The sequence below is a fragment of the Oncorhynchus kisutch genome, unplaced genomic scaffold (genome assembly GCF_002021735.2).
Source record: "Oncorhynchus kisutch isolate 150728-3 unplaced genomic scaffold, Okis_V2 Okis07a-Okis12b_hom, whole genome shotgun sequence".
In the NCBI taxonomy this organism is placed as follows: domain Eukaryota; kingdom Metazoa; phylum Chordata; class Actinopteri; order Salmoniformes; family Salmonidae; genus Oncorhynchus; species Oncorhynchus kisutch.
Window position 1 is genome coordinate 7,109,976 of NW_022261984.1, and position 17,026 is coordinate 7,127,001.

The 17,026-nt window shown below is 46.2% G+C and overlaps 1 protein-coding gene across 1 annotated transcript in view; it reads right to left on the reverse strand.

Moving 5' to 3' along the window:
* LOC109885679 (protein tweety homolog 3) overlaps positions 1 to 16,972 on the reverse strand; it is a 72,308-nt gene extending 55,336 nt beyond the window's left edge. Inside the window, exon 1 of the mRNA XM_031814565.1 lies at positions 15,800 to 16,972. Coding sequence (XP_031670425.1) covers positions 15,800 to 15,925 — 126 coding nt within the window. The 5' untranslated portion in view covers positions 15,926 to 16,972. The remainder of the gene's footprint in view (positions 1 to 15,799) is intronic.
* Between the last annotated feature and the right edge of the window lie 54 nt (positions 16,973 to 17,026).

Sequence of the window (17,026 nt, forward strand, 5' to 3'; positions counted from 1 at the left end):
TATCTCAAAGTGCTGTACAGAAACCCAGCCTAAAACCCCAAACAGCAAGCAATGCAGGTGTAGAAGCACGGTGGCTAGGAAAAACTCCCTAGAAAGGCCAATACCTAGGAAGAAACCTAGAGAGGAACCAGGCTATGTGGGGTGGCCAGTCCTCTTCTGGCTGTGCCGGGTGGAGATTATAACAGAACATGGCCAAGATGTTCAAATGTTCATAAATGACCAGCATGGTCGAATTTAGATACGTTCACGACAAAACCTGCAGCTCTCCTTCTCTCCATGCAGGGGCAATCGAGTCAATGAGGCAGGTATCAAAATCATCCTCCCTCTCGCTCCCAAAATCATCCTCCCTCTCGCTCCCAAAATCATCCTCCCTCTCACCCAAAATCATCCTCCCTCTCGCCCAAAATCATCCTCCCTCTCACCCAAAATCATCCTCCTTCTCGCCCAAAATCATCCACCTAAACTATAGTCTACTGTAGTCTACCTAAACTATCAAAACCAATCCACCTAAACTATAGTTTACTATAGACTATCAAAACTAATCCACCTAAACTATAGTCTACTGTAGTCTACCTAAACTATCAAAACTAATCCACCTAAACTATAGTTTACTATAGTCTATCAAAACTAATCCACCTAAACTATCAAAACCAATCCACCTAAACTATAGTCTACTATAGACTATCAAAACGAATCCACCTAAACTATAGTCTACTGTAGTCTATCAAAACTAATCCACATAGACTATAGCTTATCAAAACGAATCCACCTAAACTATAGTCTACTATAGACTATCAAAACTAATCCACCTAAACTATATCAAATCTAATCCCACACAGGCCTATAATATCAGATGTAAAGATGGCATTGAGACTAGTGAGGTAGAGAAACACAGCTCATGATTTTTTACATCTACATTATTGAAAAGAGGACATCTGAAGGTTTCTAGTTATCCTAAGGTTATGAATCAACTGTCAAAGTGTAATTTAATCGTGGCCTGAGAGAGAGAGAGAGAGAGAGAGAGAGAGAGAGAGAGAGAGAGAGAGAGAGAGAGAGAGAGAGAGAGAGAGAGAGAGGAGAGAGAGAGAAGAGAGAGAGAGAGAGGAGAGAGAGAGAGAGAGAGAGAAGAGAGAGAGAGAGAGGAGAGAGAGAAAAGAGAGAGAGAGAGAGAGAGAGAGAGAGAGAGAGAGAGAGAGAGAGAGAGAGAGAGAGAGAGAGAGAGAGAGAGAGAGAGAGAGAGAGAGAGAGAGAGAGAGAGAGAGATTTGTCTGATTCAAAAAAACAGAGAAAGAGAGAACCAGATGAGGGAGAGCAGGAGGGGGATGGGAGAATGATGCATGTCTGGCAGAGGATGAAAGGAAAGAGAGAAAGAAAGAGGGGAGAGGCCGCCAAAGGTTTGAACTATGAGTAGGTTGTTGACGAAGCATGTGACATAACATTATATATGGTTTATGGTCTTTATCTGTGACATGATATAACACACAGCTGGATATGTCTGCTCTGAAAGCTCCCCTTCCTCCAGGATACACATGGAACAGCATTCTGCTCCGGAACACACCCGGGACAATGTCTGTAGGTTCCGGAATAGTGGACAGGAATTCTGCAGCTGCTGATAACAATCTAAGACAAGTTCCAAAGGAATTGTGCTACGGGTGAAGAGATACCATCTTCACACAACAGTGTAATTTGGGATTAGAACAGAACATCAGCAGTACTTCGGACCGCCGCGGGTAAGGTTTGAATACCCCGGCTTTACACCGTGTACAGCTAGCGACCAGCGTAGCTACAGTGACCCCATTAGGTCACTACACCAGGTCATTTGGATTAGCTGGACATAACGACAAAAACAAATAAACAATGTCACCATCTCAACAAAACGTATAGAAATGGGACACTTCTGCTCTTGAATGTTACCTCGACAGAAAACATTCTTGTGGAATGCGAAACAACACATTTTCTCTGCTTCCATCGATGTCTGTGTCCAAAGCCTAGTTCAATAACATCCAGAGATGGAGAGAGATAGAACCAGAGACTCTGCCATGGTACTTATCCGAACGGTAGGGCTGCCATGGTACTTATCCGAACGGTAGGGCTGCCATGGTACTTATCCGAACGGCCATGGTACTTATCCGAACGGTAGGGCTGCCATGGTACTTATCCGAACGGTAGGGCTGCCATGGTACTTATCCAAACGGCCATGGTACTTATCCGAACAGTAGGGCTGCCATGGTACTTATCCAAACAGTAGGGCTGCCATGGTACTTATCCGAACAGTAGGGCTGCCATGGTACTTATCCAAACAGTAGGGCTGCCATGGTACTTATCCGAACAGTAGGGCTGCCATGGTACTTATCCAAACAGTAGGGCTGCCATGGTACTTATCCGAACAGTAGGTCTGCCATGGTACTTATCCGAACAGTAGGGCTGCCATGGTACTTATCCGAACAGTAGGGCTGCCATGGTACTTATCCGAACAGTAGGGCTGCCATGGTACTTATCCGAACAGTATGGCTGCCATGGTACTTATCCGAACAGTAGGGCTGCCATGGTACTTAACTGTTAACTCCGGTGTCCTCGCTACATTCCCAACCTGGCCCTCATACCATCGTGGCCAGCTAATCATCCCTAGCTTCCAATTGGCTCATTCGTCCCCTCTCCTCTTCCCCAGGTTGTTGCTGTAAATGAGAATGTGACCCAGTCAAATAAGGGTCAATAAATAAAATGTCGACTTTGGGTACAAAAAAAAAAAACAGATCCAACTCCACCTCTTCCTCACTTTTCAAACAGAAATGGGGTGTGCCTTCGGTGCTTCATCAATGTGTCATTCTGGTCATGAGCGCCACGACCGACATAGCTAGTTCGTTAGCTAAGGTAGCCACTGTAGCTAACCACTGTAGCTAACCACTGTAGTTAACCATTGTAGCTAACCACTTTAGCTAACCACTGTAGCTAACCACTTTAGCTAACCACTGTAGCTAACCACTTTAGCTAACCACTGTAGCTAACCACTGTAGCTAACCACTGTAGCTAACCACTGTAGCTAACCACTTTAGCTAACCACTGTAGCTAACCACTTTAGCTAACCACTGTAGCTAACCACTTTAGCTAACCACTGTAGCTAACCACTGATGCTAACCACTATAGCTAACCACTTTAGCTATCCACTGTAGCTAACCACTGTAGCTAACCACTGTAGCTAACCACTGTAGCTAACCAGTAGCTCCTCTAGTATGTGTTGACGCCATTTCACAGGATCTCATTTTGGACGGAAGCTGTAGGGAACAGGTAAGAAACGGCACTTTAGTAGCCAAATATCTTCTTCATCCATCTATTTTGTGTTTGTAAAGCATTACATGACCTGGTAGGATGGTGCATCGATCAGTTATACCGTTGAAAACCCTACATTTTTGCCCAAAGTCGACTTTTAATAAATACTACCATGGGAACAGAGGAGACAGTACTCCCCTACAGAACAGACAGTCACTGATGTGACACCAGAGTGCGACAGAAGATAAATTAACTTATTATTGTTAAATGGACCACAAGGATCGATTCCAAACCCACAGCCCAGGTCCCTTTCCCCTGGTTATACTGTAGCAGTGTATAGTGTCCATTCCATCCTGTTAGGTCAATTAGGGTTCAATTCCAAACCCACAGCCCAGGTCCCTTTCCTCTGGCTATGCTGTAGCAGTGTATAGTGTCCATTCCATCCTGTTAGGTCAATACAAGGATCGATTCCAAACCCACAGCCCAGGTCCCTTTCCCCTGGCTATACTGTAGCAGTGTATAGTGTCCATTCCATCCTGTTGGGTCAATACCTCAATAAAGGTTCAATTCCAACCCACAGCATAATATAATAATATACAGCGCCTTCCGAAAGTATTCAGACCCCTTGACTTTTTCCACATTTTGTTACATTACAGCCATATCTAAAATGGATTTTAAAAACGATATATATATTTCTCAGCAATATCCACACAATGCCCCATAAAGACAAAACAGAAACATGTTTTTAGAAATGTTTGCAAATTTATGAAAAATAAAAAACAGAAATACATAATTTTTTACATAAGTATTCAGACCCTTTGCTATGAGACTCGAAATTGAGCTCTGGTGCATCCTGTTTCCATTCATCAGCCTTGAGATGCTTCTACAACTTGATTGTGGTAATTCAATTGATTGGACATGATTTGGAAAGGCACACACCTGTCTATATAAGGTCCCAGAGTTGACAGTGAGGCGAAGGTCGAGTCATGTCCTCTGAAACATGACCTGCCAAACCTCGCTCCCGCTTAACCCGGGCACCAGCTGCACCAATGTGTCGGAGGAAACACTGTTCAATTGACTACTGAAGTCAGCCTGCAGGTGCCTGGCCCGCCACAAGGAGTCGCTAGAGCGCGATGAGCTAAGTAAAAAAGTAAATTGGCCAAAACCTGACAATTGTGCGTCACCCTATGAGACTCCCGGTCACGGCCGGTTCTGACACAGCCTGAGATCGAACCCGGGTCTGTAGTGACGCATCAAGCACTGCGATGCAGTACCTTAGACCACTGCGCCACTCAGGAGGCATACAGAGAGATCCTTAATGAAAACCTCAGGACCTCAGACTGGGGTGAAGGTTCACCTTCCAACAGGACAACGACCCTAAGCACACAGCCAAGGCAACAAAGAGGTGGCTTTGGGACAAGTCTCTGAATGTCCTTGAGTGGCCCGACCAGACCCCGGACTTGAACCCGATCAAACCTCTCTGGAGACCTGAAAATAGCTGTGCAGCAACGCTCCCCATCCAACCTGACAGAGCTTGAGAGGTTCTGCAGAGAAGAATGGGAGAAACTCCCTAAATACAGGTGTGCCAAGCTTGTAGCGTCATAGCCCATACTTGAGGCTGAGGTGTTTCAGCAAAGTAATGAAAACGTATGTAAATGTGATGATTCCGTTTTTTTTTAATACATTTGCACAAAAAACTAAAATATATATGTTTTTGCTTTGTCATTATGGGATATTATAAGGCATTGATGACGGGGGAAAAACAATTTAATCCATTTTAGAATAAGGCTGTAACGTAACAAAATGTGTAAAAAGTCAAGGGGTCTGAATAGTTTCTGAATGCTCTGTATGTCTTCTAGCAGACAAAACAGAATCACAACATGCATCGATTCCACATATTAATAGTATCCTTTCAGGTGAGTGAGGCTAGAGTGAAGGGAGAGAAAAGGGGATTTGGGACTGAGCCTAGGTGTGTATTGGAGGTGGGGCTGGTAGGGGTGACAGGGGGAGAGAAAAGGGGATTTGGGACTGAGCCTAGGTGTGTTTATATTCTATAAAATGTAAAGCCCTTAATATTTTATTAGAGAGAGAGAAACACACCCACAAAGAGCTAGAGGGTGTGACATAGGTAGTGCACAGATCTGGAACAGTTGTAAGGTATTGGTGTCTGGTATCTATCTGGGACCAGTTGTAAGGTATTGGTGTCTGGTATCTATCTGAGACCAGTTGTAAGGTCTTGGTGTCTGGTATCTATCTGAGACCAGTTGTAAGGTCTTGGTGTCTGGTATCTATCTGGGACCAGTTGTAAGGTATTGGTGTCTGGTATCTATCTGGGACCAGTTGTAAGGTATTGGTGTCTGGTATCTATCTGGGACCAGTTGTAAGGTCTTGGTGTCTGGTATCTATCTGGGACCAGTTGTAAGGTCTTGGTGTCTGGTATCTATCTGGAAACCCTGTGTGGGTTCTGAGACCAGTTGTAAGGTCTTGGTGTCTGGTATCTATCTGGGACCAGTTGTAAGGTATTGGTGTCTGGTATCTATCTGGGACCAGTTGTAAGGTATTGGTGTCTGGTATCTATCTGGGACCAGTTGTAAGGTCTTGGTGTCTGGTATCTATCTGGGAACCCTGTGTGGGTTCTGAGACCAGTTGTAAGGTCTTGGTGTCTGGTATCTATCTGGGACCAGTTGTAAGGTCTTGGTGTCTGGTATCTATCTGGGACCAGTTGTAAGGTCTTGGTGTCTGGTATCTATCTGGGACCAGTTGTAGGGTCTTGGTGTCTGGTATCTATCTGAGACCAGTTGTAAGGTCTTGGTGTCTGGTATCTATCTGGGAACCCTGTGTGGGTTCTGTGACCAGTTGTAAGGTCTTGGTGTCTGGTATCTATCTGGGACCAGTTGTAAGGTCTTGGTGTCTGGTATCTATCTGGGACCAGTTGTAAGGTCTTGGTGTCTGGTATCTATCTGGGACCAGTTGTAAGGTCTTGGTGTCTGGTATCTATCTGAGACCAGTTGTAAGGTCTTGGTGCCTGGTATCTATCTGGAAACCCTGTGTGGGTTCTGAGACCAGTTGTAAGGTCTTGGTGTCTGGTATCTATCTGGGAACCCTGTGTGGGTTCTGAGACCAGTTGTAAGGTCTTGGTGTCTGGTATCTATCTGGGACCAGTTGTAAGCCTAGGTGTCTGGTATCTATCTGAGACCAGTTGTAAGGTCTTGGTGCCTGGTATCTATCTGGAAACCCTGTGTGGGTTCTGAGACCAGTTGTAAGGTCTTGGTGTCTGGTATCTATCTGGGAACCCTGTGTGGGTTCTGAGACCAGTTGTAAGGTCTTGGTGTCTGGTATCTATCTGGGACCAGTTGTAAGGTCTTGGTGTCTGGTATCTATCTGAGACCAGTTGTAAGGTCTTGGTGTCTGGTATCTATCTGGGACCAGTTGTAAGGTCTTGGTGTCTGGTATCTATCTGAGACCAGTTGTAAGGTCTTGGTGTCTGGTATCTATCTGGGAACCCTGTGTGGGTTCTGAGACCAGTTGTAAGGTCTTGGTGTCTGATATCTATCTGGGACCAGTTGTAAGGTCTTGGTGTCTGGTATCTATCTGGAAACCCTGTGTGGGTTCTGAGACCAGTTGTAAGGTCTTGGAGTCTGGTATCTATCTGGGGAACCCTGTGTGGGTTCTGAGGTATATATCTGGGGAACCCTGTGTGGGTTCTGAGGTATCTATCTGGGGAACCCTGTGTGGGTTCTGAGGTATCTATCTGGGGAAGCCTGTGTGGGTTCTGAGGTTTCTATCTGGGGAACCCTGTGTGGGTTCTGAGGTACCTATCTGGGGAACCCTGTGTGGGTTCTGAGGTATCTATCTGGGGAACCCTGTGTGGGTTCTGAGGTATCTATCTGGGGAACCCTGTGTGGGTTCTGAGGTATCTATCTGGGAACCCAGTGTGGGTTCTGAGGTATCTATCTGGGGAACCCTGTGTGGGTTCTGAGGTACCCGGATGTATCAGGTTTCCAGAGGAACCGGAAAGACGGCCCGTGACTTCCTCTTTTGGACACTTCATCTTCCTCTTCCTCCTCCTCCACATTTCCTGGATCGGTTCAACAGAAGAGAACCTCCAGCGACATGTTGTTTACCCCGTCAGGACCAGAGAGAAACGCTGCTCAGGATCAGCTGTGATGTCTGATACTGTCTAACTGGAGTTAGAAACTGTCGTCCAAACTCACTGAGAGGATTACACAGAGATCAATTAGCTACTGCTCTCTCTCTCTCTCTGTGTGTGTGTGTGTGTGTGTGTGTGTGTGTGTGTGTGTGTGTGTGTGTGTGTGTGTGTGTGTGTGTGTGTGTGTGTGTGTGTGTGTGTGTGTGTGTGTGGTATATCAATTAGTGGTTTAAAGGAGGCGAGGTACGATGGGGGAGGGGAGAGATAGACACCAAAGAACACAGACCTACTTTCCGCCTGGCAGAGAGTGTGTGTGTGTGTGTCCCGACAGGATAGATCAGATCTCCTCCACTGATCTGACCCTGTTGTACAGAGAGAGGTCAGGACAGACCGCCTACTATCTCTCCAATGACAGTGGATTCCCAAGTTAAACCGTGGCACCACCTCACTGTGGTCTGGCTCTGTCTAATTCCAGAGTCATAGAGGTATGTAGAGGGAGGGATCACTGTGGTCTGGCTCTGCCTAATGCCAGAGCCATAGAGGTATGTAGAGGGAGGGATCACTGTGGTCTGGCTCTGCCTAATGCCAGAGCCATAGAGGTATGTAGAGGGAGGAATCACTGTGGTCTGGCTCTGCCTAATGCCAGAGCCATAGAGGTATGTAGAGGGAGGGATCACTGTGGTCTGGCTCTGCCTAATGCCAGAGCCATAGAGGTATGTAGAGGGAGGAATCACTGTGGTCTGGCTCTGCCTAATGCCAGAGCCATAGAGGTATGTAGAGGGAGGGATCACTGTGGCTCTGTCTAATTCCAGAGTCATAGAGGTATGTAGAGGGAGGGATGTGGTTCTGTCTCTGCCTAATGCCAGAGCCATAGAGGTATGTAGAGGGAGGTATCACAGTGGTCTGGCTCTGCCTAATGCCAGAGTCATAGACGTAGGTAGAGGGAGGGAGGGATCACTGTGGTCTGACTCTGCCTAATGCCAGAGTCATAGAGGTAGGTAGAGGGAGGGATCAATGTGGTCTGACTCTGCCTAATGCCAGATTCATAGAGGTAGGTAGAGGGAGGGATCACTGTGGCTCTGCCTGATGCCTTTAGACCAGTGTTTCTGGATCCTAGTCCTGGGGATACTAGTCCTGGGGATACTAGTCCTGGGGATACTAGTCCTGGGGATCCTAGTCCTGGGGATCCTAGTCCTGGGGATACTAGTCATGGGGATACTAGTCCTGGGGACCCAAAAGGTACAGAATCAGGTGTTAAGTGCTTGGGGAGAGTTGATTAGTGGAATCAGGTGTTAAGTGCTTGGGGAGAGTTGATTAGTGGAATCAGGTGTTAAGTGCTTGGGGAGAGTTGATTAGTGGAATCAGGTGTTAAGTGCTTGGGGAGAGTTGATTAGTGGAATCAGGTGTTAAGTGCTTGGGGAGAGTTGATTAGTGGAATCAGGTGTTAAGTGCTTGGGGAGAGTTGATTAGTGGAATCAGGTGTTAAGTGCTTGGGGAGAGTTGATTAGTGGAATCAGGTGTTAAGTGCTTGGGGAGAGTTGATTAGTGGAATCAGGTGTTAAGTGCTTGGGGAGAGTTGATTAGTGGAATCAAGTGTTAAGTGCTTGGGGAGAGTTGATTAGTGGAATCAGGTGTTAATGTTCACCTTCACATTAGAACTACATGGACTGTTTCCTGTTGGTCGGAATGTCGGAGTCAATCCTGTGGCCATCCTTCAGGAGTTGTGACAGGTTTCAGGAGTCTCCCTGTGTGTGTGTCTGTCTTTCTCATCATGCACACGGGCGTATAGCTGTAGTCATGTCTCCTCTTTAATCCTCAACAGCTGTTCCACTGCTGTTCTTTTAGCTGACTCTGTGTTTCCCCCCCCCCCTCCACACACACACACACACACACAGCCCTCTGTGTTTCCCCTCCACACACACACACACACACACACACACACACACGTGTCCACTGCCTTAAAGAACCCTGAGATTACAGCTCTTTAAGAGTATTCCGGTGTTCCCACAGAATTCCAACAGTCAGCGTTCCGGACCCAGCCGTTGTCGAGGAGTAAACCAGCGCTGTGGATACAGAGCAGTTGGACTACACATGCACGCGCGCGTGTGTTTAGTGTCCCTGTTTTTAAGCTTCTCTCTTTGACCGCATACTAATCATCTGGTGGTCAATCACATCACAGAGAAACACAGAGGGCTCAGTGTGTGTGTGTGTGTGTGTGTGTGTGTGTGTGTGTGTGTGTGTGTGTGTGTGTGTGTGTGTGTGTGTGTGTGTGTGTGTGTGTGTGTGTGTGTGTGTGTGTGTGTGTGTGTGTGTGTGTCAGCTGGAGAGAGAAGCATGAAAGCCTCTCAGACAAGATAGACTGAGCCATCTAAAGCTGAGCGAAAGAGAGAGAGAGCCTTCTTTCACTACAGACAACACCCCTCCCTTCTTCCCTCTCTCAGTTCCCTCTCTCCCTCCATCTCTCTCCGTTCACCATCTCCCTCTGAGCGTCTATACCCCCCCTCCCCCCCAGGGCCAACAGTGACCTCATACTGAATAGCCCCCCTATACATACAAACAGATGTAGGGCCCTATAAAATCAGTCTAATCTTTTTTGCCTGATTCCATTTAGTTTTTCCACGTTTTCATTCTCAAAATCACACATTTTATATAGAAAAATAACCAACCTGGATGTTGTGAGTCCACAACAGGAAAATAACCAACCCGGATGTTGTGAGTCCACAACAGGAAAATAACCAACCCGGATGTTGTGAGTCCACAACAGGAAAATAACCAACCCGGATGTTGTGAGTCCACAACAGGAAAATAACCAACCCGGATGTTGTGAGTCCACAACAGGAAAATAACCAACCCGGATGTTGTGAGTCCACAACAGGAAAATAACCAACCCGGATGTTGTAAGTCCACAACAGGAAAATAACCAACCCGGATGTTGTGAGTCCACAACAGGAAAATAACCAACCCGGATGTTGTAAGTCCACAACAGGAAAATAACCAACCCGGATGTTGTAAGTCCACAACAGGAACCCCAAAGGACACGTTAGAGCTCATCTGTATAGTTTTATATTGAAAGCCAACAGTGTTTTCTTTGATTCGACAGAGCGATCAGAACAACTATAGTTTTCCTTCACAGAAAAGACATCAGTGCAACACATTGGGCAGAAAAGAGCTTCATTTTCATCAGATGACAACAGAAGTGCTGGTAGCCACACAAGTAAATGAGCTTAAAATGAAAAAAAGGTCAAGGTCTTTTCTAGAAGGAAAAAAAAACGATGCAAGGCTACCATAGTTCTAATGTTTATTATAGAAAGAATGGAGCCAGCTACATTTCCTAATCATTTGCTTGAAGTCGATCTTGCATTTTACCAGAGAAAAGTAGACTATAGTAACACTGAGACAAGTAGGCCACAGTAACACTGAGACCACAGTAACACTGAGACAAGTAGACCACAGTGACACTGAGAAGTAGACTACAGTAACACTGAGACAAGTAGACTACAGTAATACTGAGACAAGTAGACTACAGTAACACTGAGACAAGTAGACCACAGTAACACTGAGACAAGTAGACTACAGTAACACTGAGACAAGTAGACTACAGTAACACTGAGACAAGTAGACTACAGTAACACTGAGAAAAGTACCAGAGACAAGTAGACTACAGTAACACTGAGACTACAGTAACACTGAGACAATTAGACTACAGTAACACTGAGACAAGTAGACTACAGTAACACTGAGACAAGTAGACTACAGTAACACTGAGAAAAGTAGACTACAGTAACACTGAGACAAGTAGACTACAGTAACACTGAGACAAGTACCAGAGACAAGTAGACTACAGTAACACTGAGACAAGTAGACCACAGTAACACTGAGACAAGTAGACTACAGTAACACTGAGACAAGTAGACTACAGTAACACTGAGAAAAGTAGACCACAGTAACACTGAGAAAAGTAGACTACAGTAACACTGAGAAAAGTAGACCACAGTAACACTGAGAAAAGTAGACCACAGTAACACTGAGAAAAGTACCAGAGACAAGTAGACCACAGTAACACTGAGAAAAGTACCAGAGACAAGGAGCTACACACCAGTCAGAGCCATGTCTGCTGATAGAACACCAGGGAGGAGAGAAGTGCAACACAAAGCACAAGATGTGTCTGATGCTGAGCAGAAATTACAACAAGAAGCATGTTAGATCTGCATTTAGAAAACTCAGCAATATTTTTTTTTGCATTTTCCATTTTTCTACGTGACCCCTGAGACCACTTTTGAGGTCTGCACCAGCCAGAGACCGTTGTTCTGTTAGTGATGTTTCTGTAGCACTCGTGACTGCAGCGTTAGCTAAACAAAATGGCCACTGGACTTGCAAATAAATTCATTAAAAATCCTACAATGTGATTTTCTGGATTTTTTGATCTCATTTTGTCTGTCATAGTTGAAGTGTACCTATGGTGAAAATTACAGGCCTCTCATCTTTTTAAGTGGGAGAACTTGCACAATTGGTGGCTGACTAAATACGATTTTTGCCCCACTGTATATAATCATGATATCATTCCGCCAGGTAGGCAGAGGCTACTTGGTAGTTAACATTTAATAGAGAAGGTTTCTAGAAAAGCCTTTTCATCTCTACCAGAAGACGGTTGTCATTAGCATCATCGCTAACGGCAACACAAATTGGTAGAGAGAAAAAAAAACACCCAGACACACTTGCCTCTTCAGAAAGTTGCAGGGAAATACGAATCACTGAGGCATTTTTGTTCATTTCGTCTGATTAACGGGCTAATTAATGAATGAAATACGAATCACTGAGGCATTTTTGTTCATTTCGTCTGATTAACGGGCTAATTAATGGATGATATACGAATCACTGAGGCATTTTTGTTCATTTCGTCTGATTAACGGGCTAATTAATGGATGATATACGAATCACTGAGGCATTTTTGTTCATTTCGTCTGATTAACGGGCTAATTAATGGATGAAATACGCATATTATTGAATTCCGTTTGAATATCTGGATTCCGTCCTCCGCAGTCCGGACGTCACACGGCCCTAAAGACACGACGCCTTGACAACAACCTACAGACGCGTCGCCTTGACAACGACCCCCTGGGGGCTAGCTGTGACCTCACCTCAAACAACCAGGCCAAACACACTCACACACACACACACACACAATGCTAAATGTCTAGCGACACGGAAACAGTTGACACACATACTGTAAATTCATGTACTGTGCACACACAGTGGTGAAAGCTCAGTGACACAGAAACAGTCCAAGCACCAAAACACGCCAGGATGCAATTAGTCTGAATTAGGGCCCTTAGAATATCTACACGCACGCACGCACGCACACACACACACACACACACACACAAAGGGTTTTAGTGTCCCCCCTAAATGGGGTTTGGAGGAAATGGGTACTTAACAGTTCAGTTCTGATTTAGGAGAGAGAAGGAGAGAGACAGAGACGGGGTTGGGTTGGGAGGCAGGAGAGAGAAGGAGAGAGAAGGAGAGAGAAGGAGAGAGACAGAGAGAGAAGGAGAGAGAAGGAGAGAGGAGAGAGACAGAGACGGGGTTGGGTTGAGAGGCAGGAGAGAGAAGGAGAGAGAAGGAGAGAGACGGGGTTGGGTTGGGAGGAAGGAGGGAAGGAGAGAGAAGGAGAGAAGGAGAGAGAAGGAGAGAAGGAGAGAGAAGGAGAGAGAAGGAGAGAGACAGAGGTTGTAGCGGTTGTAGTAGACTGACTGTGGTTTTAGTAGACAGACTGTGGTTGTAGTAGACAGACTGTGGTTGTAGTAGACAGACTGTGGTTGTAGTAGACAGACTGTGGTTGTAGTAGACAGACTGTGGTTGTAGTAGACAGACTGTGGTTGTAGTAGACTAGTAGACAGACTGTGGTTGTAGTAGACAGACTGTGGTTGTAGTAGACAGACTGTGGTTGTAAAGTAGTGCACTATATAGGGAGTAGGGTACCATAGGGTTCTGGTTAAAAGTAGTGCACTATATAGGGAGTAGGGTACCATAGGGTTCTGGTTAAAAGTAGTGCACTATATAGGGACTAGGGTACCATAGGGTTCTTGTTAAAAGTAGTGCACTAAATAGGGAGTAGGGTACCATAGGGTTCTAGTTAAAAGTAGTGCACTATATAGGGAGTAGGGTACCATAGGGTTCTGGTTAAAAGTAGTGCACTATATAGGGAGTAGGGTACCATAGGGTTCTGGTTAAAAGTAGTGCACTATATAGGGAGTAGGGTACCATAGGGTTCTAGTTAAAAGTAGTGCACTAAATAGGGAGTAGGGTACCATAGGGTTCTGGTTAAAAATAGGGAATAGGGTACCATAGGGTTCTGGTTAAAAATAGGGAATAGGGTACCATAGGGTTCTGGTTAAACATAGGGAATAGGGTACCATAGGGTTCTGGTTAAAAATAGGGAATCTTGTGTTTATTATGGTTGGGTATTACACCTCAATGACTGGTCTATGGCACATCTCCTTCTATTGGGTATCACATCTCAATGACTGGTCTATGGTACATCTCCTTCTATTGGGTATTACACCTCAATGACTGGTCTATGGCACATCTCCTTCTATTGGGTATTACACCTCAATGACTGGTCTATGGCACATCTCCTTCTATTGGGTATTACACCTCAATGACTGGTCTATGGCACATCTCCTTCTATTGGGTATTACATCTCAATGACTGGTCTATGGCACATCTCCTTCTATTGGGTATTACACCTCAATGACTGGTCTATGGCACATCTTCCTCTCTCCTTCATCTCTCTCTCTTCTTCATCTCTCTCTCTTCTTCAGCTCCTTCTCTCTCTCTCTCTCTCTTCTTCATCTCCTTCTCTCTCTCTCTCTCTCTCTCTCTCTCTCTTCTTCATCTCCTTCTCTCTCTCTCTCTCTTCTTCATCTCCTTCTCTCTCTCTCTTCTTCATCTCTCTCTCTCCCTGTCTCCTTCATCTCTCTCTCTCCCTGTCTCCTTCATCTCTCTCTCTCTCCTTCATCTCTCTCTCTCTCCCTCTCTCCTTCATCTCTCTCTTTCTCTGTGAATCATAATGAACTCAATAACTGGTCTATTACACATCTCTCTCTTATTTCCTCAGTTTCTACCCTTATTTTCTCACACAATTCTTCTCTCTCTTTCTCTCTCTCTCTCTCTCTCCTTTGTCATGGTAGGCAGCTTCCCACGCTCACCACTTGAACTCGGTAACCCCTCCTCCTCTAAAGGAAGGAGGGGAAGGTTCCTTGTCTCTTTCCCTCCTCTGTCCATCCCTTCTTCACCCAACAAGCCACTGGCCGTCACACCAAGCTGCTGTTACATGTGTAATAACACTAGTCACACTGTCTATCAAGATGGAGTTACAATAGTCATTGTTGTTTTTAAATTACACAGTAATGGACTTGAACTGGCAATTTGTTATCATGAAGGCAAGGAGACAAGGACAGGAGATGAGGAGACACGTGTTGGAATACTACCTATGAGTGGATGGATGGGCCAGCCATCTGTTTCCCTTTGGGTAGCAGATTATTATTATAACAATGATTTTATGTTAAGAACAAATTCTTATTTACAATGACGGCCTACCCCGGCTAAACCCTGCCCCGGCCAAACCTTACCCCTACCCCGGCCAAACTCTCCCCCGGCCAAACCTTACCCCGGCTAAACCCTACCCCTACCCCGGCTAAACCCTACCCCTACCCCGGCTAAACCCTGCCCCGGCCAAACCTTACCCCGGCCAAACCCTACCCCTACCCCGGCTAAACCCTGCCCCGGCCAAACCCTACCCCTACCCCGGCCAAACCCTCCCCCGGCCAAACCTTACCCCGGCTAAACCCTACCCTGGCCAAACCCTACCCTTACCCCGGCCAAACCCTACCCTGGCCAAACCCTACCCTGGCTAAACCCTACCCTGGCCAAACCCTACCCCTACCCCGGCCAAACCCTCCCCCGGCCAAACCCTACCCTGGCCAAATCCTACCCTGGCCAAACCCTATCCCTACCCCGGCCAAACCCTACCCCAGCCAAACCCTGCCCCGGCTAAACCCTACCCCAGACGATGCTGGGCCAATTATGCACCCTATGGGACTCCCAATCTTGTCCGGTTGCGATACAGCCTGGAATCGAACCGGGGACTGTGGTTACGCCTCTAGCACTGAGACGCAGTGTCTTAGAACGCTGTGCCACCTGGGATCACTGAGTGTTGATCTGGATAACGGTTTTGATTGAAAAATACATTGGAGATAAAAACGTGCTCCTCTTTCAGGGTTGTGTGTGTGGTCTGTATGCATGCATCTGTGTGTGTGGTCTGTATGCATGCATCTGTGTGTGTGGTCTGTATGCATGCATCTGTGTTTGTTCTACACCTACCTTCTGGTACTCTGAGTCCTCGGGTCTGAAGTCGCTGCTGACCGTCTCAAACTGCAGGTTGAAGTGGGGGAGGCGGTGGAGCAGGTTGACCCACCACGGGGGAGAGTAGTTTACTACCGCTGCCATCCTCTCACACGCACAGACCCGCCGGTGTCACTGCCAATCTGTCAGCCCGAAATATGTGTCCTTTTCGGTCAACAACACTGCTTACAACGCCCACGCACAGGCTATGATTCTCTTCTGAACGTGGAGTAGTGTAGTGCGCCGAGTGGGTTGTTATGGTCGATGTGATTCCGTCATCAATACAAATATCGATTATCCGTTATTGACGGTTTGTTCTAGGGTAGGCTACCGTCGACCGACGCAACGGTCAAATCAGCAATAATTCGTTTACTCAGTCGGTCGTTGATTGATTTACGGTGTTGCAGGCTACAATTTCCAGGACCGCCAACATTCTCGTTCCCACGGGTCTATTCGTTTCTTCCAGCCACGAGCGGTTAGGCTATATTGGATTATTCCGGTTCTCCATTACCGCATTCCCAACTCTTAGCCAGGACGACAGAAAAAAAATCCATATTCTGCTCCAAACTATGTGTGAATGTAGCCAAGTCTCATTTTGCGATGTGAACACTTCTCCTTAGAAACCTAGCGGTGGCACCACCAAACTCCCTGTTCATCCACCGATTGGAGGCTATTGTTCCTTATACAGCCGATGTAGGCTAAAACAGCAGGACTGCAGCAGAAATCACGACAACTCTTCTCACATCTCAGCCGAAAAATAACGGACACCCACTCTTAGAAAGACCGCTTACCACTCTAAAAAATGCGGTTACATTGCGGTTAGTTTTGTCCGATAAAAAAATATGCACGAATCAAATATTATCTTTTCTAGATCCCAATGAGAAGGGGGAGTTCAGGTTTAAATGACCTCCAATTAAATTATGAGATTTAACATCCGTTCAACGAGCGGTCCCGGTGGGGGTTCGTTTTAAATGTCCTCCCGGTGATGAAACGTCGCCGTCGTCGGCTGCTACATTGTTCACCGTTAAAGAATTATGGAGGGCGATGCAAACACGAGCTCGAAAACCCCTAGGAGGACAAAGCTTCTCACTGCAGCTCGCTCTGCAAATAGATCTGTCGACCATGTGTGCAGAGCGGAGCGGAGTTGAATGCGCAAATACTCAGACCGCCCCCCTCCCTTCCCGACGGTGTAACCGTAATACACAA